The sequence below is a fragment of the Jaculus jaculus genome, chromosome 1 (assembly GCF_020740685.1).
Source record: "Jaculus jaculus isolate mJacJac1 chromosome 1, mJacJac1.mat.Y.cur, whole genome shotgun sequence".
In the NCBI taxonomy this organism is placed as follows: domain Eukaryota; kingdom Metazoa; phylum Chordata; class Mammalia; order Rodentia; family Dipodidae; genus Jaculus; species Jaculus jaculus.
Window position 1 is genome coordinate 300,913,437 of NC_059102.1, and position 20,531 is coordinate 300,933,967.

General features: G+C 42.3%; 1 protein-coding gene across 3 annotated transcripts in view; it reads left to right on the top strand.

Annotated features, from left to right (window-relative positions):
• The window catches only part of Astn1 (astrotactin 1), a 339,793-nt gene that overhangs the window by 299,647 nt on the left and 19,615 nt on the right, over nt 1–20,531 (top strand). For all 3 annotated transcript variants that reach the window (XM_045159035.1, XM_004658763.2, XM_004658764.2), the window contains exons 17-20: nt 5,633–5,898; nt 12,933–13,066; nt 17,043–17,194; nt 18,230–18,365. In XM_045159035.1, the coding sequence (XP_045014970.1) occupies nt 5,633–5,898; nt 12,933–13,066; nt 17,043–17,194; nt 18,230–18,365 (688 nt within the window). The remainder of the gene's footprint in view (nt 1–5,632; nt 5,899–12,932; nt 13,067–17,042; nt 17,195–18,229; nt 18,366–20,531) is intronic.

The window sequence follows — 20,531 nt, forward strand, 5'->3', positions numbered from 1 at the left end:
CATGTTCTGTTGACACTTTGGAACTTTATTAGCCACAACTTTCCCCGATTCCCTAGCCGCAGGGCTCCCCTGCCCTTCAGCAGCAGATCTGGCTGCTCCCTTTCATGAGCTTAAATTCTCACAGCCCCTGGCAAATTATCATTCACAGCACATTTTACAAAATTCGTAGAGTGAACGTTTGGCAATATTTCTTTAAATCTTTGTAACCAGGTCATCGCTAACAGTTTTCTTTGTACCTGAAAGTAATGAAAGCCACTCAGAATGCTGCCTGTCTTCTCAAAACAAAGCTAGTACTTTTCAAAAGAACCCAGGTCAAAGTGTCCCAGATGAATTCGAGTCCAGCCTGTCCAATCAGGGGCTACAGAAAACAGAGTAGACACTGTGTGCACACGTCACTAGAGGTAGTTTATTACTCAACACACCCATTTGTCATTCAGTAAATATTTGTAAGTAACTGTTGAATGAATTAATATTCATTACATGTTGGACATTGTGGAGAGTGAGACAGAACTTTGTTCTTCAAGGTACTCCTCATATTGGTGGCCGTGGTGACAAACAGGGCAGGTAAGTGGGCAGAGATGGTTAGGATAAGTATTTAGAAAGTACACAGTATATCCTCAGGACTGTTAAGACTACCTCTGTAGAATCGTGTGTGTGTGTGTGTGTGTGTGTGTGTGTGTGTGTGTGTGTGTGTGTGTGTGTCTGTGTGTCTGTGTGTAGAGACATACTCTGTAGCTAAGGATGGCCTCCAACTCCTGCTTTTCTTTCTTCTGCCTCCAAAGTTCTGGTATAACCAGCATGTACCTTCTGTGAAGACTGAAGTAAGTCCAGTCATCTCTACTGCATAAAGGAAAAACTCAGACTTGGGAAGGCTGAGAAACTCACCCCAAATTACATAATTAACAAGGGTGAAGCTGGAAATCCAACCTGGTGACAATAGTTTAAGACATGTTACATGTGAGGTCCTGTCCTATGAACAAGTGTCTGTCCAAGCATGTACATTAAGGCTTTGGTACTGGCAGGAGAGACCCTAGCTAGAAATAAAATAAACTTGGATGTCACCACAGTGATGCTTTGCTATTTCCACTTGATTTTTTTTAGAGCTTTGGTAAAGGGCTAGGAAACTCTAAATGCTTTGGTTCAATACTTTATGTTTAATTTAATCTATGGTTGATACTTAGTATATACACTCCACTATATCCATAGATAGATTATATAGAAAGATAGATGGATAGGTGATAGATACACAGTAGATATAAATAAAAGATAGATATAGGATAGATAGCTAGATGATACATACATACACTTAAACTAGCCAAGTGTACTTCAAAGATGTAAGAAAAATACAGTTCTATACAGTTCTGATTGATTACAAGACACTCATATCTGATATATGCAGAAAATGCTCAATTTATATTCTTTCTCCTTCTCTTTCATTATTAATCAATCATGTTATACCTTATTTGGGTCTCAGAAAGTATGTGATCATGGTGGGACAAGAATTTTAGTTTAAATCCAAAGTGATCTCAACTTCTCTTTCCAGACATGATAAAATACTCCTAGGGGCTGAAGCGCCCATTTTAATGTTATCAAGTACGTTCCAAGTTGGAATTCTACACTTGGTTCTGCACAAGGTGGAAGGGGTTGCACATCAGATAATCAGCACACCTAGCCTGTGAGCAGATGAGAGTGAAGGTTGTGGCTGGTTCCAGCTTGCCGGCTGTGGATGAGTGGGCTTCTGTTGCGTTGCACCTCACCAAACTCTGCTTTACTTGCCCATGTCAGCCTGCTTTCTGAGCATTCAAAGCTATCCCCCAAAGCTGTGATCTGATTAGTTTGCATTTGATTTCTTTGCTGCCTAATGAACTGCCTCTGTAGTTCTAGCTGTGATGTCATTAGCATCTCATTGCCTTGGGCACCAACTCAGGAAAGACTTTTGAGCAGTCTCCAAAATCCTACAGGAATTGTACCAATTTGCTTCATAACAAGTAATTCACCTTTATGACCTGTCAGTTCCCAACAGGAGAGCAGAGCCTGTGTGAGAATAGGGTGGTCACTTTTATCATTCTCATGTGTCCTTGAATCTAGGTGGATCAATATGTGCATGCCTATGGCCACAGGCCCATGCACAGTTAGACTCTGAGCACTAAGGATGCCAATATTCTCATGCCACAATATTCTATTGGGGAAAATCATCCTCTGCGTGCTGTAGGATGCAGATTTAGCCTAAAGCAAATGGCATTTATTTATAGCAAACTGTATTTGCAAAATGCTTTGCAGTTTTAGGGTTGCTAACTACATTCTAGGTTGGATATGCCTCTACTCGTAAGGAACCTAAGTGTCACAGTAAGACATGAGAGCCTCCCTGGGAGCAACATTTTTTGCAGGCAGGTGGGAAAGAAGGACACACTTGGGAATTCTTTATTAGAGGGCATCTTGGCCAATTATAATTTTCTGAAACTTTAACTCTAACTTGTGTCTTATGACCAGAGACTGTGAGCTTACTGAAATAGCATATTCATTTAACTAAGGAACAGTGTGGTGTCTCAAATTCTGAAAGCATTTCTATGTAGGTCTAGATGGCAGAGGAGAGAAGATGTACCTAAGAACTAAAATAAGAGTAACCGCTGGAAAAGGAGGTCTGGAGTATTAGGCAATAAGATAGCTTTTCCTCTGTACAACTTTCTGCCCACAGACCCTACCACCCACTCCAACACAGAGAGGCTGAAATCAAGTGCGAAATGCAAGACTCTCCTGATGCTTTTAGGACCTGAACTACTCATTTGCTTGTCACAGCCATGCTAGTTAAAAGGCACTCTCTTTGGGCAAAGGGAGATTTATCTGAACTTTTACCACCGGAATCTATTATTTTAAGAAGTATTTCCCAATTGTATCTAACTACACATATAAAATGTATTTCATTTTTGGAGAAATCTCTTTCACACATGTCTATTCTTTTCAGAAATCTGAATCCATGGTTTTAGAGAGCTTACTGTTCATTGCTTCTATGCAAATCCAGCCTCTCCAGCCAGCGCCACCTGCTGTGCCAAAGGTGCTGGGGATGCCATTGGCCATGGCCTCCAGAAAGGACCTGAATGTTTTAGGGAGATGCACAAGAGGGTTCTGAAATGAAAGAAGCGTTTAATGGTCATCCACTGTCATTTTCTGTATCCTTCCCATCCCTTTCTACTGCCGAATCTTGCCAAGTATGTAGGGTTGAAGAGTATTGACAGGGATTAGCTGTATCTTGATTTTAATTCAGATTGCCAGAAGACAACAGCAAGGGGAGCAGCATCTCATGTTTACAGCAGTTACAAACCTTAATGATGGAGAGTTAGAGGGCAGGGAGACTGTCCAACACCACAACATATGGTGCTTGCGGCTACAGCACCGCCTAGCGGCGGCATTTGTCAGGACAATGAATGGAGCGATCTTAAGATGTTACTGAAGATGAAGAAAAGATATGATGGCATATTACTTCTCCCTTGGAAGTAACTTTTACTTAATATTAGAAATATTATGGAAGATTTTTATTTTCTCTTGTGAGTTTTATTTTATCTTAATTATTCTGTTATCAGTGTCTGTTTCTCATATTTTTCTCTTTAAGATATGTAATATGTACTTGTTCACTCCTTAGGATTTCTTTTTATTTTTGTGCACACACGTGTGCTTATTGAGGGAAACACATCAGGGTCTCTTGCCACAGCAATTTTATGCCAGAACACAGAAACTACTTTTGCATCTAGCTTCACATGGGTGTTGAGGCTTTGTAAGCAAGTGCCTTTAACCACTGAGCAATCTACCAAGACCTTACTATTTTATCTGACTGAAAAAAAGTACCTCCACAAAATTGTCAAGATACGTATGTGTTAGTTTTCCATAAATTGATTTTCTGTGATGCCAAAATGCTCACAAAATTTAGTCATTTTTGAGCTGATACAACCATCTAGTGGTCATTTTGTGGAAATTTTTTTCCAAATGCATTGAAAGGATTCTCAACAAAGGGATTGTGGGAAAGTCTCTGATTATTAGGTGCATAAGAACCTCACAGCCCTCTGGCAAGGCTTCCAAAGCAAAATCTCCCAAACATGATTTGCCAGGAAAATACCACATCTTTACTCTTTTGAAACTGCATTCTTTTTCCCAGCGAGTACGTTATGGCTTTGCCCAAAGAGCAGACCCAGGGTGCAAAGACCTTACGCTGCCCTGACCAACTCTGGCTTCATTCATTCATTAGTCTCAAGAAGAATGGAAGTCTGGAATGGAATGTGAGCTGAACTATTTCTCATACCTGAAGTCATTGAGTGAACTCTGGCTTCACATACTGGAGTTCCATACCAAGTGCTGCAGGATAAAATCGTCTCATCCACATAATGGTGACACTCTGAGAATCGAGAGCACTGCAATAGCGAGTGATTATCCCAAATGGGCTTGCTTATGTTACAAGAAAACAGGGTGGGTACTAGTAGCAGCGCCCTGGGTCCCTTAGCACGGAACTATTATAAAGACTTGATGAGTGGCATCTCCCAATCACCCTCTGGAAACATTTTGCAAGTTCTTCCATCCAGTTCATCCAATGCTGTGGGCCGTCATGTCCTGCATTGTTGATGCCTTTGTTGGAGACCAGAATGAATTGTCCACATATGCCCATTGTTGGGGAAGGCAAGGCAGTCTCTCCAAAATCATTTCCTGCTTTGGACAGCAGCTGTCAGAAATCTCTTAAGAAACCCAGTGCTTTTGTCAGCAGACTTGTTTTGAGCTAATATGCTAAGTGCAGCATCACAGGGCCTGGGAAGAGATACACAGCAAACAGTTCTGCCTTGTGCCGGGAACCAGCCATTGTTCTCTAGAGGCATTTGTCACCCACACAACAGTAGATCAGTATCTTCTCTGTGTCTTTTTACATCAAGCAAGAGGGAAAACCTTTTTGAAAAATTCACAATTCTCTCCTTGCTCCCAATACATGGATTACTTATAAAGCTGGGAAATCCTGTTTTTCCTCTATAATGTAAAGACTTAGTAATCAGACAAAGTGGGCTCAAATCTCAGTGTGACCGGGAGGCTACTGGCTGCACTTTCCTCATCTATAAAATGGGTATAATGGTAGACTCCATGCATGTAATGGTCAAAGATCTTGAATCACTCCCAGTTTCATAGTACAGGCTCTAAAATTGTTAGTTGCTAGCTACCACAGCATGTGCTTTAAAAGATATTTTGCCATCCATTTATTTTACAGTGCTAGAGAGGTGTTACTAGGAGCTCCTGTTTATTCTAGTTATGTATGAAGAAACTGAGTCTCAGAAGAATCACTGTTGTGTGTTCTTGACAATGGACATCTGCACAGATCTGACTGACATAGTCTTTGGGATGGACTGGGGAAACTCATGATTCCCAGAAACAAATAATATAGTCTCCCATTTAGCAAAGAAGCTATGTTCAATTCTGGGCTACACTGGGAGGGGATGTGGTCCAAGCTAAGTGAAAACTACGATCCGATCACATTCGTACCTTCTCAGTGGTACTTTCTAACCTCTCAAGCTTACACTCCAGCTTTCAGGAGTCACCAGCTCGTGATAGACCTTACTATGTTGCTACCTACCCTCACTGTTTCCTTTTGTTTTGTGTCTGGCAGGCAACTCCCCATCCGATGAGTCTGAGGAGAGAGAAAGAGACCCCAAGGTGTTGACGTTCCCAGAATACATCGCTAGCCTGTCAGACTCTGGCACGAAGCGCATGGCGGCCGGAGTCCGCATGGAATGCCAGAGCAAGGGCCGATGTCCCCCATCTTGCCCCTTGTGTCACGTGACATCCAGCCCTGACACCCCTGATCCTGTCCTGCTGGAGGTGACCAGAGCATCCCCTATCTATGAACTGGTGACCAACAACCAGACTCAGAGGGTAAGAGGCCTGACACTCTTGGCCCTGGGAATCATCAACAATAGAGCTTTCCAAGGAACCAGAGGGAGGGATGGGGCAGCTGAGTTACATGCTCATGGAGATCTGACCAAGAGCTCTTTTTTGCTTTCAGCTATTTGAGGTCCCTTGTTTGCTTAGATTTGCACGTTTGCATATTGGGTCAAATCAACGCATCCTCAACACCCCCAGTAATATGATCTAGAAGTCACTACTGAGCTCTTGTGAGGTGTTTCAGCATAGAGGGCTGGAAGGAAGTAGAGAGGCAGGAGTGACTTTTCCTGACCACCAAAGTCATTACAAAGCCCTCAGGCCACGGGGGCATGGAAGTGGGAGAATCTCAGCTCTGTCCCACCTTTGTTGGGCTAACTCCCTTAACTGATCCCCAAGCTTGGGACCAGCTGCAGTGAACTAGAAGGAGCATATCAGGCTCTGGTCCCAGAGGAAGTATCTGACAGCCTCAGCTGAAGGCACTGGTTTCCCTGCCCATCATGGTCTCTAAGGACAAAAAGCCTCATCCATGCTGATCTTCCTGCCTTTGTTATGCTGCTAGGTCATCACATTTCCCAGCCACTCCTCCTTTACCAACCCCCTTTCAAGGATGTCAGGAGAAAATGAATGGACCTTTAAAAGACTAGCTTCAGAGAAGGGGCAAAGGCAGTGACAGATTATGTGTTGCCCTCCAGTGTCCTCAAGGACATACAAGTTAGGGAAGATCACACACACACACACACACACACACACACACACACACGCACGCACGCACCACTCACAACAATGACCAAAGCAGAAACAGGAAAGCTTCAGTTGTTAGACTTCTGAGACTGTCTGCAAGACAGCTTAGGGACGATACCCCATGAGATGCAGCAGCGAGCAGTTTACCTGCGAGAGCTGTGCCCGTCCAGGTGGGGTGATAATTGCTTCCTTTACTCTCTTTGAAAAGCACCTGGCATGTCACTGCTGTTTCCAAGGTGTGGTTCAGACTAACAGGAGGGATGTTACTTGTACGTGTTTTTCTCACCTATTCTCCTCTACTGTGGATATTTCAATGAATACTGAAAATGCATATATTTACAGCAACAAAAAACAATGCTTCCTATAGCCTAAAAAATTCTGAATTTGACACTGGTGGCCAAGGGAAAGAGGAATGGGAGGGAAGAGGCCAATCAGAGAGAGACTCTGGATGAGAAAGAAGGGGATTGAGTCACTGGACTCTCAAAGCTGTGGTGGCTTTCATGCTATGCCAGCCCTCCCCTTGCCCATCTCACCTCGTGTTTCCCAAGGCTGCTGCAGCTGATAATCAAAGACTTTCAGTGCCACCAGCCTGGGAGCAGTGCAGTCTGAGCGCTCAAGCTCAGAAGAATCAGGCACAGGACACACATAAGGAGCTCTGTGAGAGATGAGGGACAGAGCTGATTGCAGTCAACACAGATGCTGAAGGAAGTTTGTGTTCAGCAACCCTTTGTAGACTCTTGCCAAATGTCAGTCCTTCCCTTTTTCCTTACACCAGTCTTACACTGGGGTGAATAGACACTCTCTGTATGGCCTTGCTTTGAACATGAACATGTCAATTTCTAAAAACAGGCAAGGCGGTCCTAGATAAAGTCTACTCACCATCAGGATTTCTTCTCTCTTTTCTTTGGGTGACCCATTTTGCCTTTGCTATCCCTTCTATTACTGTTTTTTTTTTTTTAAATTTTTTTTTGGTTCATTTTTTATTTATTTATTTGAGAGCGACAGACATAGAGAGAAAGACACATAGAGGGAAAGAGAGAGAATGGGCGCGCCAGGGCTTCCAGCCACTGCAAACGAACTCCAGACGCGTGCGCCCCCTTGTGCATCTGGCTAACGTGGGACCTGGGGAACCGAGCCTCAAACCGGGGTCCTTAGTCTTCACAGACAAGTGCTTAACCGCTAAGCCTTCTCTCCAGCCCTGTTTTTTTTTTTTTTAACAGTAAACTCTTATCATCTTAATTTCTGTAACCATTTTACATTGTTCTCTCGGCAAACTCAAATCAAGAAATCTGCCAGAAATTAAGTTATCATAATAAGCATTAAATCTATTTAAATTTTTGGCCTTTTTTCAGAATTAATTTTCTTTTATTATGAGATCATTGGCACATTTTTGTTGAAAAATACCTAGATTCATTTTATGAAATCATATAAATCACCACAGATTATGGTCTGAAACTGTGGGATGGTGATCACACCTACTGTCTTTTGGTTGCTTTTAATGCAATCCATTCTAATTCTTCACTTAACACCAATGAAAGCAGGCAGGAGGGAAGACCTTAAGGAAAGGTGGATTGATGCTGAATCATGGCATTAGACTTCTCATGGGAGCTTTGATCTGCCTCTCTATGGATCTTTGGACTTATTTTCTGTCTTCTTCTGGTTTGTTCTATTGGACTAGCCAGTCTCTAATGCCACACTTCAACCTAATCTGTGGTTTTAATCAAGAAGCAATTTATATTATTTAAACAATCCAACAAAATTAGCCCATCATCTTGTTAGTTAAACTTGTAGCTCTTGTGTTCCCATTTCAGGGAATAACACTATTCTCTATTAGCTTTCTTAAAATGAAAAGCTATGAGATGCTTCCTTGCCATTCCCAATATCTTTCCCATCACTACGAACAACAGGCATTTTTTGAATCCATTCTCTTTTTTGAACCCTCTGCCATAATCTATCAATTGTAGTATCAAATCATCACATTATAGTAATCTTCTTATTGGGCCCCTTATTAAAATTCCCAGACTTATTTAATATGACTTCTGGCCATATTGAGTCAAATAATTTGATAGTACTTCAGATTGAGTACAATATGGTCCCTAATACATCATTTAGAGCCATTAATTTGCCATACTTACATGGTTTGGATATTAGTATACATCCCAAAATGTAATTCCTCCAAATGCAATGCTTTTTGTCTCATGAATCTGGCTGTTCAGACTTCCAGCTCTGTCTCAAGACAATGCTGCCACATTTCTGCTAATGAGAAACTCCTATTATGATGTCAAGTTTCAGCCCAACCATTACTGTTGTAGTTGTCTTGACTTCTCTGTGGACGATCAGAAATGCCTTTTCTTACACAGAATGCCTAGATTTGTACATCACTGGTGCTCTATTAAATAAATGAATGGATGAATAAATAAATACATTAATAGACAGAGCTGATTCAAAACATAAACTGTTCTCCTTGAAGAAAAACAATAGCAATCATTAAGATTGTTTCTTGTTCTGGACAGAGGACTAAAACTGATTAAAAATGTAGAATCCCTGTGGAATGCATGGCACATTGTAGGTTCTAAAACAATCTGACTTCCCTTTTCCTTCTTAACTTTGCCTTTTTTTCTCTTTGTTTTCCTATCCTGTGTTAGTCAGCTTTTCATCACAACAACACAAATACCTAATGTAAGTAACTTGAAGGGAGTGAAGGTTCATTCTGGCTGGCTTCAGAGCTTTGGGCCCACGGTTGCCTGGTTCATTGCTGTGGGCTTGCGGAGAGGTGAACACTGACGGCGGCGCTAGGAGTGCGTAGCAAAAGCGGCAGCTCACCCCATGGTGGCTGAGAGATGAAGAGGTGAAGAGGGAAGGGTCCAGAAGAGGTGCCCTTCCAAAGCAAGCTCCCAGTGATTTGCTTCCTTGCACTAGTGGACCGAGTCTCCAACACATGAACATTTTGAGCAGACATTGCTTCATATCGAACCATAACAGACCACCGTTTCACCTGCCGCAGTTATCAGGAGCCCGGGATTCAGAGAGTAGAAGCCTCTGTGGAGTTGAGTGAATCAAAGATGCAGTTAAAGCTTTTGAAGAAATGGCATTTAGAATACTTGTCATCATACACACTTACCATACTCTTTTTGGTTAAAAAAAAAAAAGTCTGATCCTGTTGCTTCCTCATTTAAAAGGTGGCTTACCATTGTTCTTAAAATGTGACACCCTCCTAATCTTGTCTGTAAGGTAGCCTTACTTCACAACCATTTGCTTAGTCACTCTTTGTCCCAGCTCTGTCTCTTACAACAGAGTATATTGATTCTATGAATCCGTAGAATTCCTGTGACATTTCCACTCTAGCACGTCTTGTACTTTGACCCTTATCATGCTCTTTCTGCTGTCTTATCCTCCCTTCTTTCCTACTCCTAATCCTTCCCCTTCCCCTCCCTTAATAAGCTCTCACTTTTCAGGCAATTTCCATATATGAGAGAAAATACATGATACTTGCCTTCCCATGTCTGGTTTTTTTCACCTCAAATGATATCCTTCAGTTCCATCCATTTTCCTGAAAATGGCAGGATTTCTTTGTGAGTGTGTGTGTGTGTGTGTGTGTGTGTGTGTGTGTGTGTGTGTGATTGAATAATAACATTCCCGCAAGGCCCAGATGAAAATGTCACCTCTTCATGGAGGCCTTCTCCATCCTCTTGGTGAGATGGGGTGAGCTGGAGATGGGGTGCTCCCTTCATTTTCCCCCTTAACTGCCATCTGCACCCACAGCACCTTACCTTTTCTTTTGGAGCCCTCACCAGTTATGGAGTTTGATGATTTTCATGACTTTGGTTCTCTTTTTTGTCATCTGGCTGTAACATTTATACAGACAGAGGCCATATGTGTCTTGTGCATCATCACATCCTTCATGCTTAGCACAGGAAATGGCCCCTTGTAGGCACTTAGTAAATAATTATTAAACTCTCTAGCAGGCAGCAGGAGCAAGTTTTTTTATTCTGTCTATCTCAGCGTTGCTTTTAGCTTTAAACAATGCAGCTTTGGATTTGAATTTGGCTAAGTTAAACAAGGCTTCCAAGGAGCATCTCTTGATACTTCCTGAGAAGAACCTGAGCTGTCCAGGGAGACGTGCTATGCTCAGTTCCTGTCACTGCTTCCTCCGCCAGACAGTGACCCTGAGCTCATCACCCAACTTTCACTCTCAGAGTCCTCCGCTGTAAATCATGGCTTCCATTGATCAAAGTGTTAGCATTTAAAGAAGGACCATAAATTATAAACCTCTACACAGATCAGAATTAATCAAGAGTTGGTTTCTGCTTCTTTAGAGGCTCCAAAATTGATGACAGGACATCAATATGGAACCCCTTATTCCAACTTCTAACTTCAAAAACCTGCACCAAATTTTGAAGAAATAGAATATCTGAGTCCGACTTTAGGTTCGGACATTGGGATTTTTATGTACTTCCTTTCTTCTACCCCCCTCCACTTCCTCTCTTCCTCCCTCTCATCCCTTTTCCCATCCCTCCTTCTCTTCCTTATCACTGAGTTTTGTTGTTGTTGCTGTTTTTTGAGATAGGGTCTCACTGTAGCCCAGGCTTACCTAGAATTCACTATGCAGTCTCAGGCTGCCCTCAAACTCCACCCCTTGAGTGCTGGGATTAAAGGCATGCACCAATGCACCACCTTGCCTGGGAAAGAGAGAACAAGAGAGATACTGGGCATGCCAGGGCCTCTATCCACTGCAAATGAACTCCACATGCACACATCACCTTATGCATCTGGCTTACATGGGTATGGGGGAATAGAAACTGGGTCCTTAGGCTTCATAGGCAAGTGTTTTAACCACTATTCTATCTCTCCAGCCCTAGCTCTGATTATTGTTTATCTAAACTTTTACAAGTTAGCTAGGTTTCCTGTCACTAATTTACTAGTTTGGTGTGGGCATGCTAACTGTGGAAGAGAGTAATCGATTAGGAAATGCTGACACTGGGGATGTAGAACACCTCAGAGAGAAAGCTTCAGTCTCAGCCCTCCTGGCAAGGTTCCCTTTGTACTGCATGCCTCTGGGTTGAAGAGCAGGGCCTCACGAGGGGTCAGCACTCCACCAGAATTCAACTTTTCCCCAAAGTCTTCCCCATGAAACCACTGCACATAAAGAATTGTGATAGACTGTGTGTGTGTGTGTGTGTGTGTGTGTGTGTGCGCGCGCGCGTGTGTGTGTGAGTGTGTGTGTATATTTCTATATAAGATGATATCTTGTCACTCAGAAGCAATAATTACTAGCATGTGTTGATGGCTAATGTGTACTGGGCACTATGCATATACTTTTTCACTTTACACAAATTATTTAATGCAACTGGCACAGCAACCCTAACAGGAAAGTAATATTTATTTTATCTTATTGATTTATTTTATAGGGAGAGAGAGAGAGGCAGATAGAAAGATAAAGAAAAAGGAGAGAGAGAGAAAGGGCATGGCAGGGTCTTCAGCCACTGCAAACAATCTCCACTCACATGTTGCCACCCAGTGAATCTGGTTTACATGGGTACTTGGGAATCAAACCTGGATCCTTAAGCTTTGCAGGAAAGTGTCTCAATCACTAAGGCTGAAAGTACTATTTTTGTTTTTGTCAGTGAGGAACCAGTTTACATAACTTGCCCAAAGTGACATGCTAGTGATTGACAGAACTCACCCAGGACATGCTGCTGCAGAGCACAAAGCTTAGCTGATATGCCACACGGCTTGTCCTAGTGATCCAGGAAAGATTCCTGAAGCTAAACTATAACCCAACAGAGAGCTGCATAAATATTCTAAATGAATTACCACACACGCTGAGGGACTGAGAAGGGCGTTCTAGAACAGGATGGGCAGGACATGTACAGATGCACAGAAAAGCATTTGAGGAGGAGAAAAGTGCCTTTGGGTAGTGAGAAGAGTGAGAAAGACAGGCTACCGGAGCAGTGTGGTAGAAGCCCTCCTTCTTCATAAACATGTAACATAGAGTGATGGAGTACAACATGGGGAGCTAGAAGTTGGAATCGGGCTTCCAACATGATGCTCTTAACAATAGGAATGAGCTATTGTGCTAAAGAGAGGAGTCCCCAGAGATTCTACAGGACTCAGGCTCCAGATGCCATCTCCTGGGATAAGATTTCAGACCAAACAATGAGGATGTGGTGATTTAAATGACTCAATGAAGTAACTTTAGGCCACACAGCGCCTTAGCACTTTGATTCTGCTGACCGAGCCCTGGCATCCCAGCACTATGCTCACTCTTTGCTCTTTTTGTGCAGCTCTTACAGGAGGCTACTATGAGCTCTCTCTGGTGCTCAGGGACTGGTGATGTCATTGAGGACTGGTGTCGATGTGACTCTACTGCTTTTGGAGCTGATGGACTCCCTACCTGTGCGCCTCTCCCACAGCCTGTGTATGATTCCCTTTGCCAGCCTCTCTTGTGCATTTGTGCCTCAGAATCATCATGCAAAAAAAAAAAAAAAAAGAAAAAGAAAAAGAGGATCAAGTGTCTTATTTATTATTTTCAAAGTAATGGGATGGAAGAATATGGCACACTGTCTGCCTTCAAGGAGTTTTCAATGCACTAGAAAGGGCAGGCACACACATTTTATAAGAAGCAGTGCTGTAACAAATGTTATAGATATTTGAACAATTGTTGATTGAATCTGAATTTGAACAGAGGTAAAGGTTTTATGGAGTAGGTGGCAATTAAACTTCTCCATGAAGGAGGAAAAAGCAACATAGTGTGGTTTAGAGGACAATAGCAATAGGTGTACTATTGCAATGAAGGAAGTTAGAGGACCACGGTAAGGGATTAGTAGGAGCCACAACACTACCACTTCTCACATAATGCCTGGATGCCAGGTACTGTGTGAAGCATGTGGGAACTGGTATCCTATTATTACCTTAGTTTGATGAATAGACAAGTAAATAATTTCAAATGGATGGAATAGCTTTTCCAGAGTGATAGAGAGCCATGCCAATCAGGGTCATGCTAAGGTGTCTGCAACCATTATAATATGAAGAGGATAAAACTGAGAAATTATTTGGGGTAGAACCATCAGGGCTTGCTGGTTTATGTCCAGCTATGGGGACAAAGAAAATGAAAGTGCTAAGAACAGATTGCAGGGTTATGACCTAGGTTTCTTGGAAGGTGTTGAGAAGGGAAGACCAAATACTCTTACATATTTGAGGAAGAAGCTGGATATATGTGGGCTTGATTGGTGATACAGTAGGGTATTTCTAGGGAGATATGGAGGGTAGAACATTAGGAAGGTTACTTAGGGGATGCATATCAGCTCTGAAGAGCATAGTATCTTTGGTCAATATGAGGGAATGTCTGTATTGGAGGGAGGAAGAGGATACAGTACTGCAAAGGTTCTTGAGAATCAACATGTTCAATTTCTTTCCCCTCATGGGAAGATTAAACAGAACTGACACAGCTAAAGGGCCAGACCCCAAAGTAGAACATGGCTTACTCTATAACACGTCATAACTCTATAACACACCACAGGAGTTAAGCTACAGAAATCCTGATCTTGTGAAAGAGTGCTGATAGGTAATCTGGTGGTATATGACCCCGTGGGTTGGTGGGGCCAAGAAAACCCAAAGCAAGGAGCAAAATCCTGCGGTATCTGAAGGGCTAGGTATACTGGAACCAGCAAATAGAATCTGCTTTCTGGACTGTCTGAAGGTGCAGATGGACTTTTAAAGGGACATGACTAACCAAGAAGTCAAAGGAGGAAGAGAGCACATCAGTAGGATCTTACTATTTTCCCTTTTGTGTATAGTCTTCCTCTGTATGTTACTGGCTTCTTGCTCCTTGTGGCCATAACAGGTATATTTGGAGTCAAACGAAAACCAATTGTAGTTCCCTACTCATTACTGAGACAAAACATCTGACCAAAAACAGCATATGGAAAGAAAGGGTTTATTTCAAGTTAGTCTGGAGAGGAAGTTTCATCATAGCATGGCAGAGCAGAGGCAGCACATCTTGCTACAACTGATGAGAGGTAGCAACAAAAGTGAGCTCATATTGGCAAGGGGGTGTAGAGCTATAACTCCCTGAAGCCCACCCACAGCAACACACTTCAGCCAAGCTCCACCTCCCTAAGGCTCCACTACACCAGCTGGTAACCAAATACTTAAAAACAAATGAACCTTTTGGTGATATTTTATTCAACCTCCTTTAAAATTTTTTAACTATATTTTAAATATTTATATACTTTGAGAGAGAGAAAGAGAGTGAGAAAGGCAGATAGGAAGAGTGAATGGGTATGCCAGGGCCTTGGTCACTGCAAATGAATTCCAGATGCATGTGCCACCTTGAGCACCTTGATCTAGCTATGTGTGTGTACTTGGGAATTGAACCTGGGTCATTTGACTTTGCAGGCAAGCACCTTAACCACTAAGCCATCTCTCCAGTCTTTAAGTTCCTTATTGGTAAAGTAATAGTAAAATTATTATTTCACTTAGTAGAGAAAGGAGCCACTGGGAGAATATGGTGTTTTATACAGATTTGCCAGGTATGAAAGCTACCTTTGAAAGATTATACGAAAACCACCAGTTATCAGAGGGATACAGAGGTGGCCACTGTGTCCTAGGACTGATTTCGGTTCTAACTCTACATAAACTACATGTCATAACTAAAGATAACAATAAACAAGAAATGTCTAGTTAAGACTTCACTTTTCTTGTTAACTCACATCACTTCCTTGAGTCCCAGACATTAGTTTCTTGTGTTTTAATTGACAATTGGAAATAGAAATGCACTTTAAAATTATACAAGGCCACGTGAATCATTCAACTTCTATTTTTCAGTAGGGACTTGCCTTAGTTTATTTTTTTTTTCACAGAAATTGAATTCTCAGAAAGCTTACTTACTTACTTAAGCTTCTTAATGCCTTTTCTTCAAAATAGAATTCTGCATATGACTCTCATTAATGAATTTGTCAATATCCACACTGTTTTGGGTTTACTACATCCTAGTGTCATATGCAAACCATTCACTTTTTCATAGTAGCCACTAGCAAAAAAATATATTTTTGATTATTTTCCACTAGTTGAATTCTTTCCTATTGCCATAGCAGCATCCCATTGTTTCTTGTTGAAGTTTTATCTTGTGCATAATTACAGATTTCCTTAATTTGCTAAGCTGCATAAAAGAAGGAGTTAGGATAGGTGTGTGAACTACTATATTTCTAGCACCAAGCACATTCTTACAATGAGTACACACTTCATAAGTATTTATTGAATTGAAATTAGACATTGCAGGTGTTTGGATGTGATCCATCTGCACAGACATTCTTGCCCTTTGACCCTTGAGACTATGAGAGGTTCCTGGGAGCCTGTGGCGTGTGGGATGACCAGGGTTACAGATGTTTCTGAGAGAGAAGAACTGAGAATATGAATTTGGGTGAATTGTAGAGAATTTATAAGAGAGGGTTGTAGGAGTAAGAAAGAACTTTCCAATCACTTCAATCCAGTATCCTAGAGAGAAATGGGAAATCTAAAGAAGAGATATACCTGAGCCACATCCAAGGAGTCAGACAAGGCAGTGAGTTGAAACCACATGGACAGTCAAAAGAGCCACACTAGTGAATATCATTATTAACTGTCGAGTGTCTAAAAGGCATAAAGAGATATGGGATTAAAAGTCAACTTCAAGAGAATATGGTAACTATGGACTGGGAAAACAAAAGAGAACTGGAATCAGGGACCAGGCCATCCACAGAAACCCAATGGCACAGGTGGAATCTGGCATGAGGACCTGAGCAGCGGGCACAGGACATCATCACCCTAGCAAGCCCTTGACACATGGCTAGCTTTGTCCTCCCCAGGAAAGCTTCTTTGAGCATTACTTCCAAACGGAGCCTATTCCAAGGCCAATCCAGCAAACAGCCTAGAGAAAAAGGCACATTGATGTCCCTAGCAAGAGGGAAAGCTCAGGTGGTCAGGGAAGATCCTGATAGTTACAGAACATAAACTATCTATGGCCTTCTTGGTGCAAGGCTCTCTTGGGCACCACCTTCCATAGGCCTTCAAATGACAATTGTGCAGTATTCTCTTAGTATTTCTCAAAGGGAAATCCAGACATTATATTTTGGGTCATATGAAGAAATCCTACTCCCAAAGTTCTCTCCTCAACTCATGTAACATGCAGACATCTGTTTGTCTTTACTCGTCTACGTATTTATTTAAAAGATCCATAGTAGTTTGGTCTCATGAGCCCTGAGGATCGTTAACACCTATTAGAGAGAGACAGATGCTCATAGAGACTCTTGTAATCATTTGTCAGGAGGACTGGTGAAATAAAAATGAAACAGTGGTTTGTGAATGGTGTAGGTCCCAGCTGGATCCCCATCTCATGTTCCTGTGTCTGCACCCAGGTTGAGACTCTCCATGGTACATGAGCCCAGCAGCACACTCGTGGTCCTGGAGTGGGAACACTCCGAACCACCAATTGGGGTGCAGATTGTAGATTACCTGATCCGTCAAGAGAAAGTCACCGACAGGATGGACCACTCCAAAGTGGAGACAGGTGAGCATGTCCCACCTCCTCAGCTAGTCTTAAACCCAGGTGGTAAAAATACAGCAAAAGGTAAATGACCCAACTTTTGGCTGGACTCTGAGTTCCCAGTATTACAGGGCAGTGTAGAGGATCCTGGAAAAGAAGCGGCTGTTGTCTCTCCAAGTAGCAGCCATCTTGTCCATGTTAGAGATTTTGCATGGTGAGCATCTGACCGAGTCTTGTTTTGATTTTGCTTCTCTTTTTGTTTATAAGAGAGGTGTCCATTTCATGGCCTGCAGGCACACTCACAAAGAAACAACAATATTGTACACTAGTTATCCTAGCCCACAATTAAGAAACAATTCTCTGCTAACCACTGTCATGATTACAGGAAAAAAAAAAAATTCCGTTGCTAATAACCCCCTTCAGGCAAAAGCATGTGCAAACAAACAGATGCGCATGGTCCACATCTTGTCCTAAAGCAAACTCAGCCTTTATCAAGTCCTGCTAGGAAAGGGAAGCCTTAACAGAATGGAAATACCCCAGGCCCTACCATATCACTGTGCATAGGGAAAAGTCAACATAAATAATAACTAAGACTTTTGCATCATATGTGGTCCCTGACCAGACAGTGACGTCCATTGTCTAAGCACTGCTAGTGAATCATACAGTGAGGACTGGAGACACATACAGCTTTCTTTGGGCATGGAGAGATACCCCTTGATGCCTCTGGCTCTTCTCTGGCTATGTCCAGGTATTGCTAATGTATTAATGTATGAAAATACCCACTGGAAAGAATAGCTGTCCTCTGTCCATGCCAAGGATGTTTCATGGAAGAGTTGTGAACATCTTGCCATAGTAGTTTCTAAGCTAGCTCTTGACAAATGTCTCTAAGCCGATTGGCAACATAAGAAACAGAAATGACCACTACTTCTAGGTCTATTTTCTCTAATAGGAATGTAAGAAGCTTTGAAACCAAACGATGTTAAGAAGTTCTCATTGAGTTGCTTGCTGATTGGACACCACTGTTTCTCATGCTTTACTCTTTCCTTCCACTCTGGGCAGAAACAGTGCTGAGTTTTGTGGATGACATCATCTCTGGGGCAAAAGCTCCCTGTGCCATGCCTTCACAGGTGCCAGACAAACAGCTCAGCACCATCTCTCTCATCATCAGATGCCTGGAACCTGACACCATTTACATGTGAGTAACGCACACCTGTTTAACGATTCCATACCCAGGAAGGTCCAGGGCCCTTAGTTCCTTTTTGCTACTTGAGTTCTTTTAGAGACTTGGCAACAGATTAGAGTCTCTGAAATCTTATCCCACTGGCATTGTAGAGAAACTTCTTGATGACTCACAGGAGTGGAAAGGATCTAGGGAGATAGAAATCTTATCCCTCAAGAGTTTGCTATATAGAGAGGACATTTATAAACAACTAATTGAAACATAAGGTGGAATGGAATATATATTATAAAGAAAAGCAAGGAGCATGCAGAAGAGAGAAGGGGGTGAGTCACTCGTAATAGAGTGGCTGTCTTCTGAACTGGGTCACATAGACTTCACCTGTTTCCATAATGTTGCAAAAGGTACACTAGGCTAGGAAAATTCCAGGCCAAAGATGAAGAGGCCAGAGGGGGAAGTAGTAGGTTGTCAATGGGGCTGGCGGTGAGTGAAAGGGAATGGAAGAAAATGGTTTTGGGAGAATAGAGTGATTGTTGTATGACACAGGAGTCTCTCTCTCTCTCTCTCTCTCTTTTTTGAGAAAGGAGGAGAGTACTGAGAACTGTGCTTTAGAGACCTAGCTCCAGTGGCACTGAAATAATTTATAGAGTTTAGGGTCAGCATTTTTCTTCAAAGGAGATACACTGAGTTATATGACCATACTTGGAACATCCCTATGTTCTCTGTGAACTCTTCCCCAGCTCTCCCTGTGCTCTGGGAACAATTGTAAAATATTTGTGAAGCAGAGACATAAAAGATGCCAAAAGAGGAAATATAGTGATAGAATCTAAGTCATGATGGAAAAATCCGGGCGCTAAGGCGGAATTCATAGTGATGTAGTTCTGAGACCTCGTGACCCCATCAGTATGAAAAACATCTAACAGTTTACAGATGAGGTCACAAACACAGAGTCAAGGTTTCCAGAATAAATCATTTCCATTTCCAGTCTTAAAGAGTTCACAGATAGAAAGCACTAGAAATTTGAGTGGCATTGATTGTGACAATCTTAGATGTCCCAAATAAGCATCTTCAATATAGGAGACATAGGGGTCGTGCAGGATCAAAGCAAAATGCATAAGGGCAAGTGGTATCTGATGAAGGAAATGGTAAGGGTGGGCCAACATGGAGGACAATGCTGGATCAGGCAGCAGTGGCCCCACTAGTGAAGATAACAGGTGGAGGGAATAGGGCTTTGAGACCGGAAGCCGCCAGTCTGCTCTAAGGCATCTCAAGCTCAGTGAGACTTGCAGGATCATTTATAATGAGGGTGTAGTAATTCCTGTCACTAAGTCATAACTGTTAATTAGGAAATAAAACGTCCCTGTGAGCAAGACGTTGGCACAGCTGCCGTTTAGAAAGGCCAGTCATTACTCAGTCTGGGACCCTCCTCGTGTTGGCCTGATTTGGCTTCATTTCCTGGTCAAAGACCTACGGCCAAGACCTTTTCCCATATCCACCATCCTTGTCATCTCCCAGAGTTCCCCTCCTCTGTGTGTAAAACAGCTTCCTGTCAACCATGATAATTGAAGTGCAGAGGTGCATGGGGCTAAGGGAAAGCCCAGCAAAATTCCACTAGGTGGCGCTGCAGATCATTGGAAGAAGACAATATGGGCCCAGGAGTGACTTTCCTTTCTGCTTTTGCAAGGAAAGCTTAATTTGCAGTCTCTTGTACAGGAAGAGGGTCCTGTATTAAAGGTTACAGGGCCTACAAGCCTAGTTTTGTGTCTGATCATGAAATGACTATAAACATGGCCCTTAATCTTTCTGCAACACAGTTTTTTCGTCTGTAAATTTGGAGGAAAACAGTCATCACTTTCGCAGACCTGACCCTGCAAAAATAGACCTGTTCCCGTTTTACAATTGAGGAAATTGAGATTCAGTAGAAGTGAACAACTGTCCCCAAAATCACACAGCTAGTTTGTGGTGTAGACAATGGTTAGGAATTAAATCAGAGCCTGCCCTTTTGTTCCCCACATGGGGTCTTCAGCTCTCAAAGCCACCACGGTTTACTGCCAGGACCTCGATCTTTGTCATCCAATATATTGAATTTAATACCATTTTTTTAAATGGTCTGTGAAGTGGCTGTGGCATAAACACCTTTAACAACCCATAAATGAAAGAGATCTTAAAGCATAAGTATTCCAA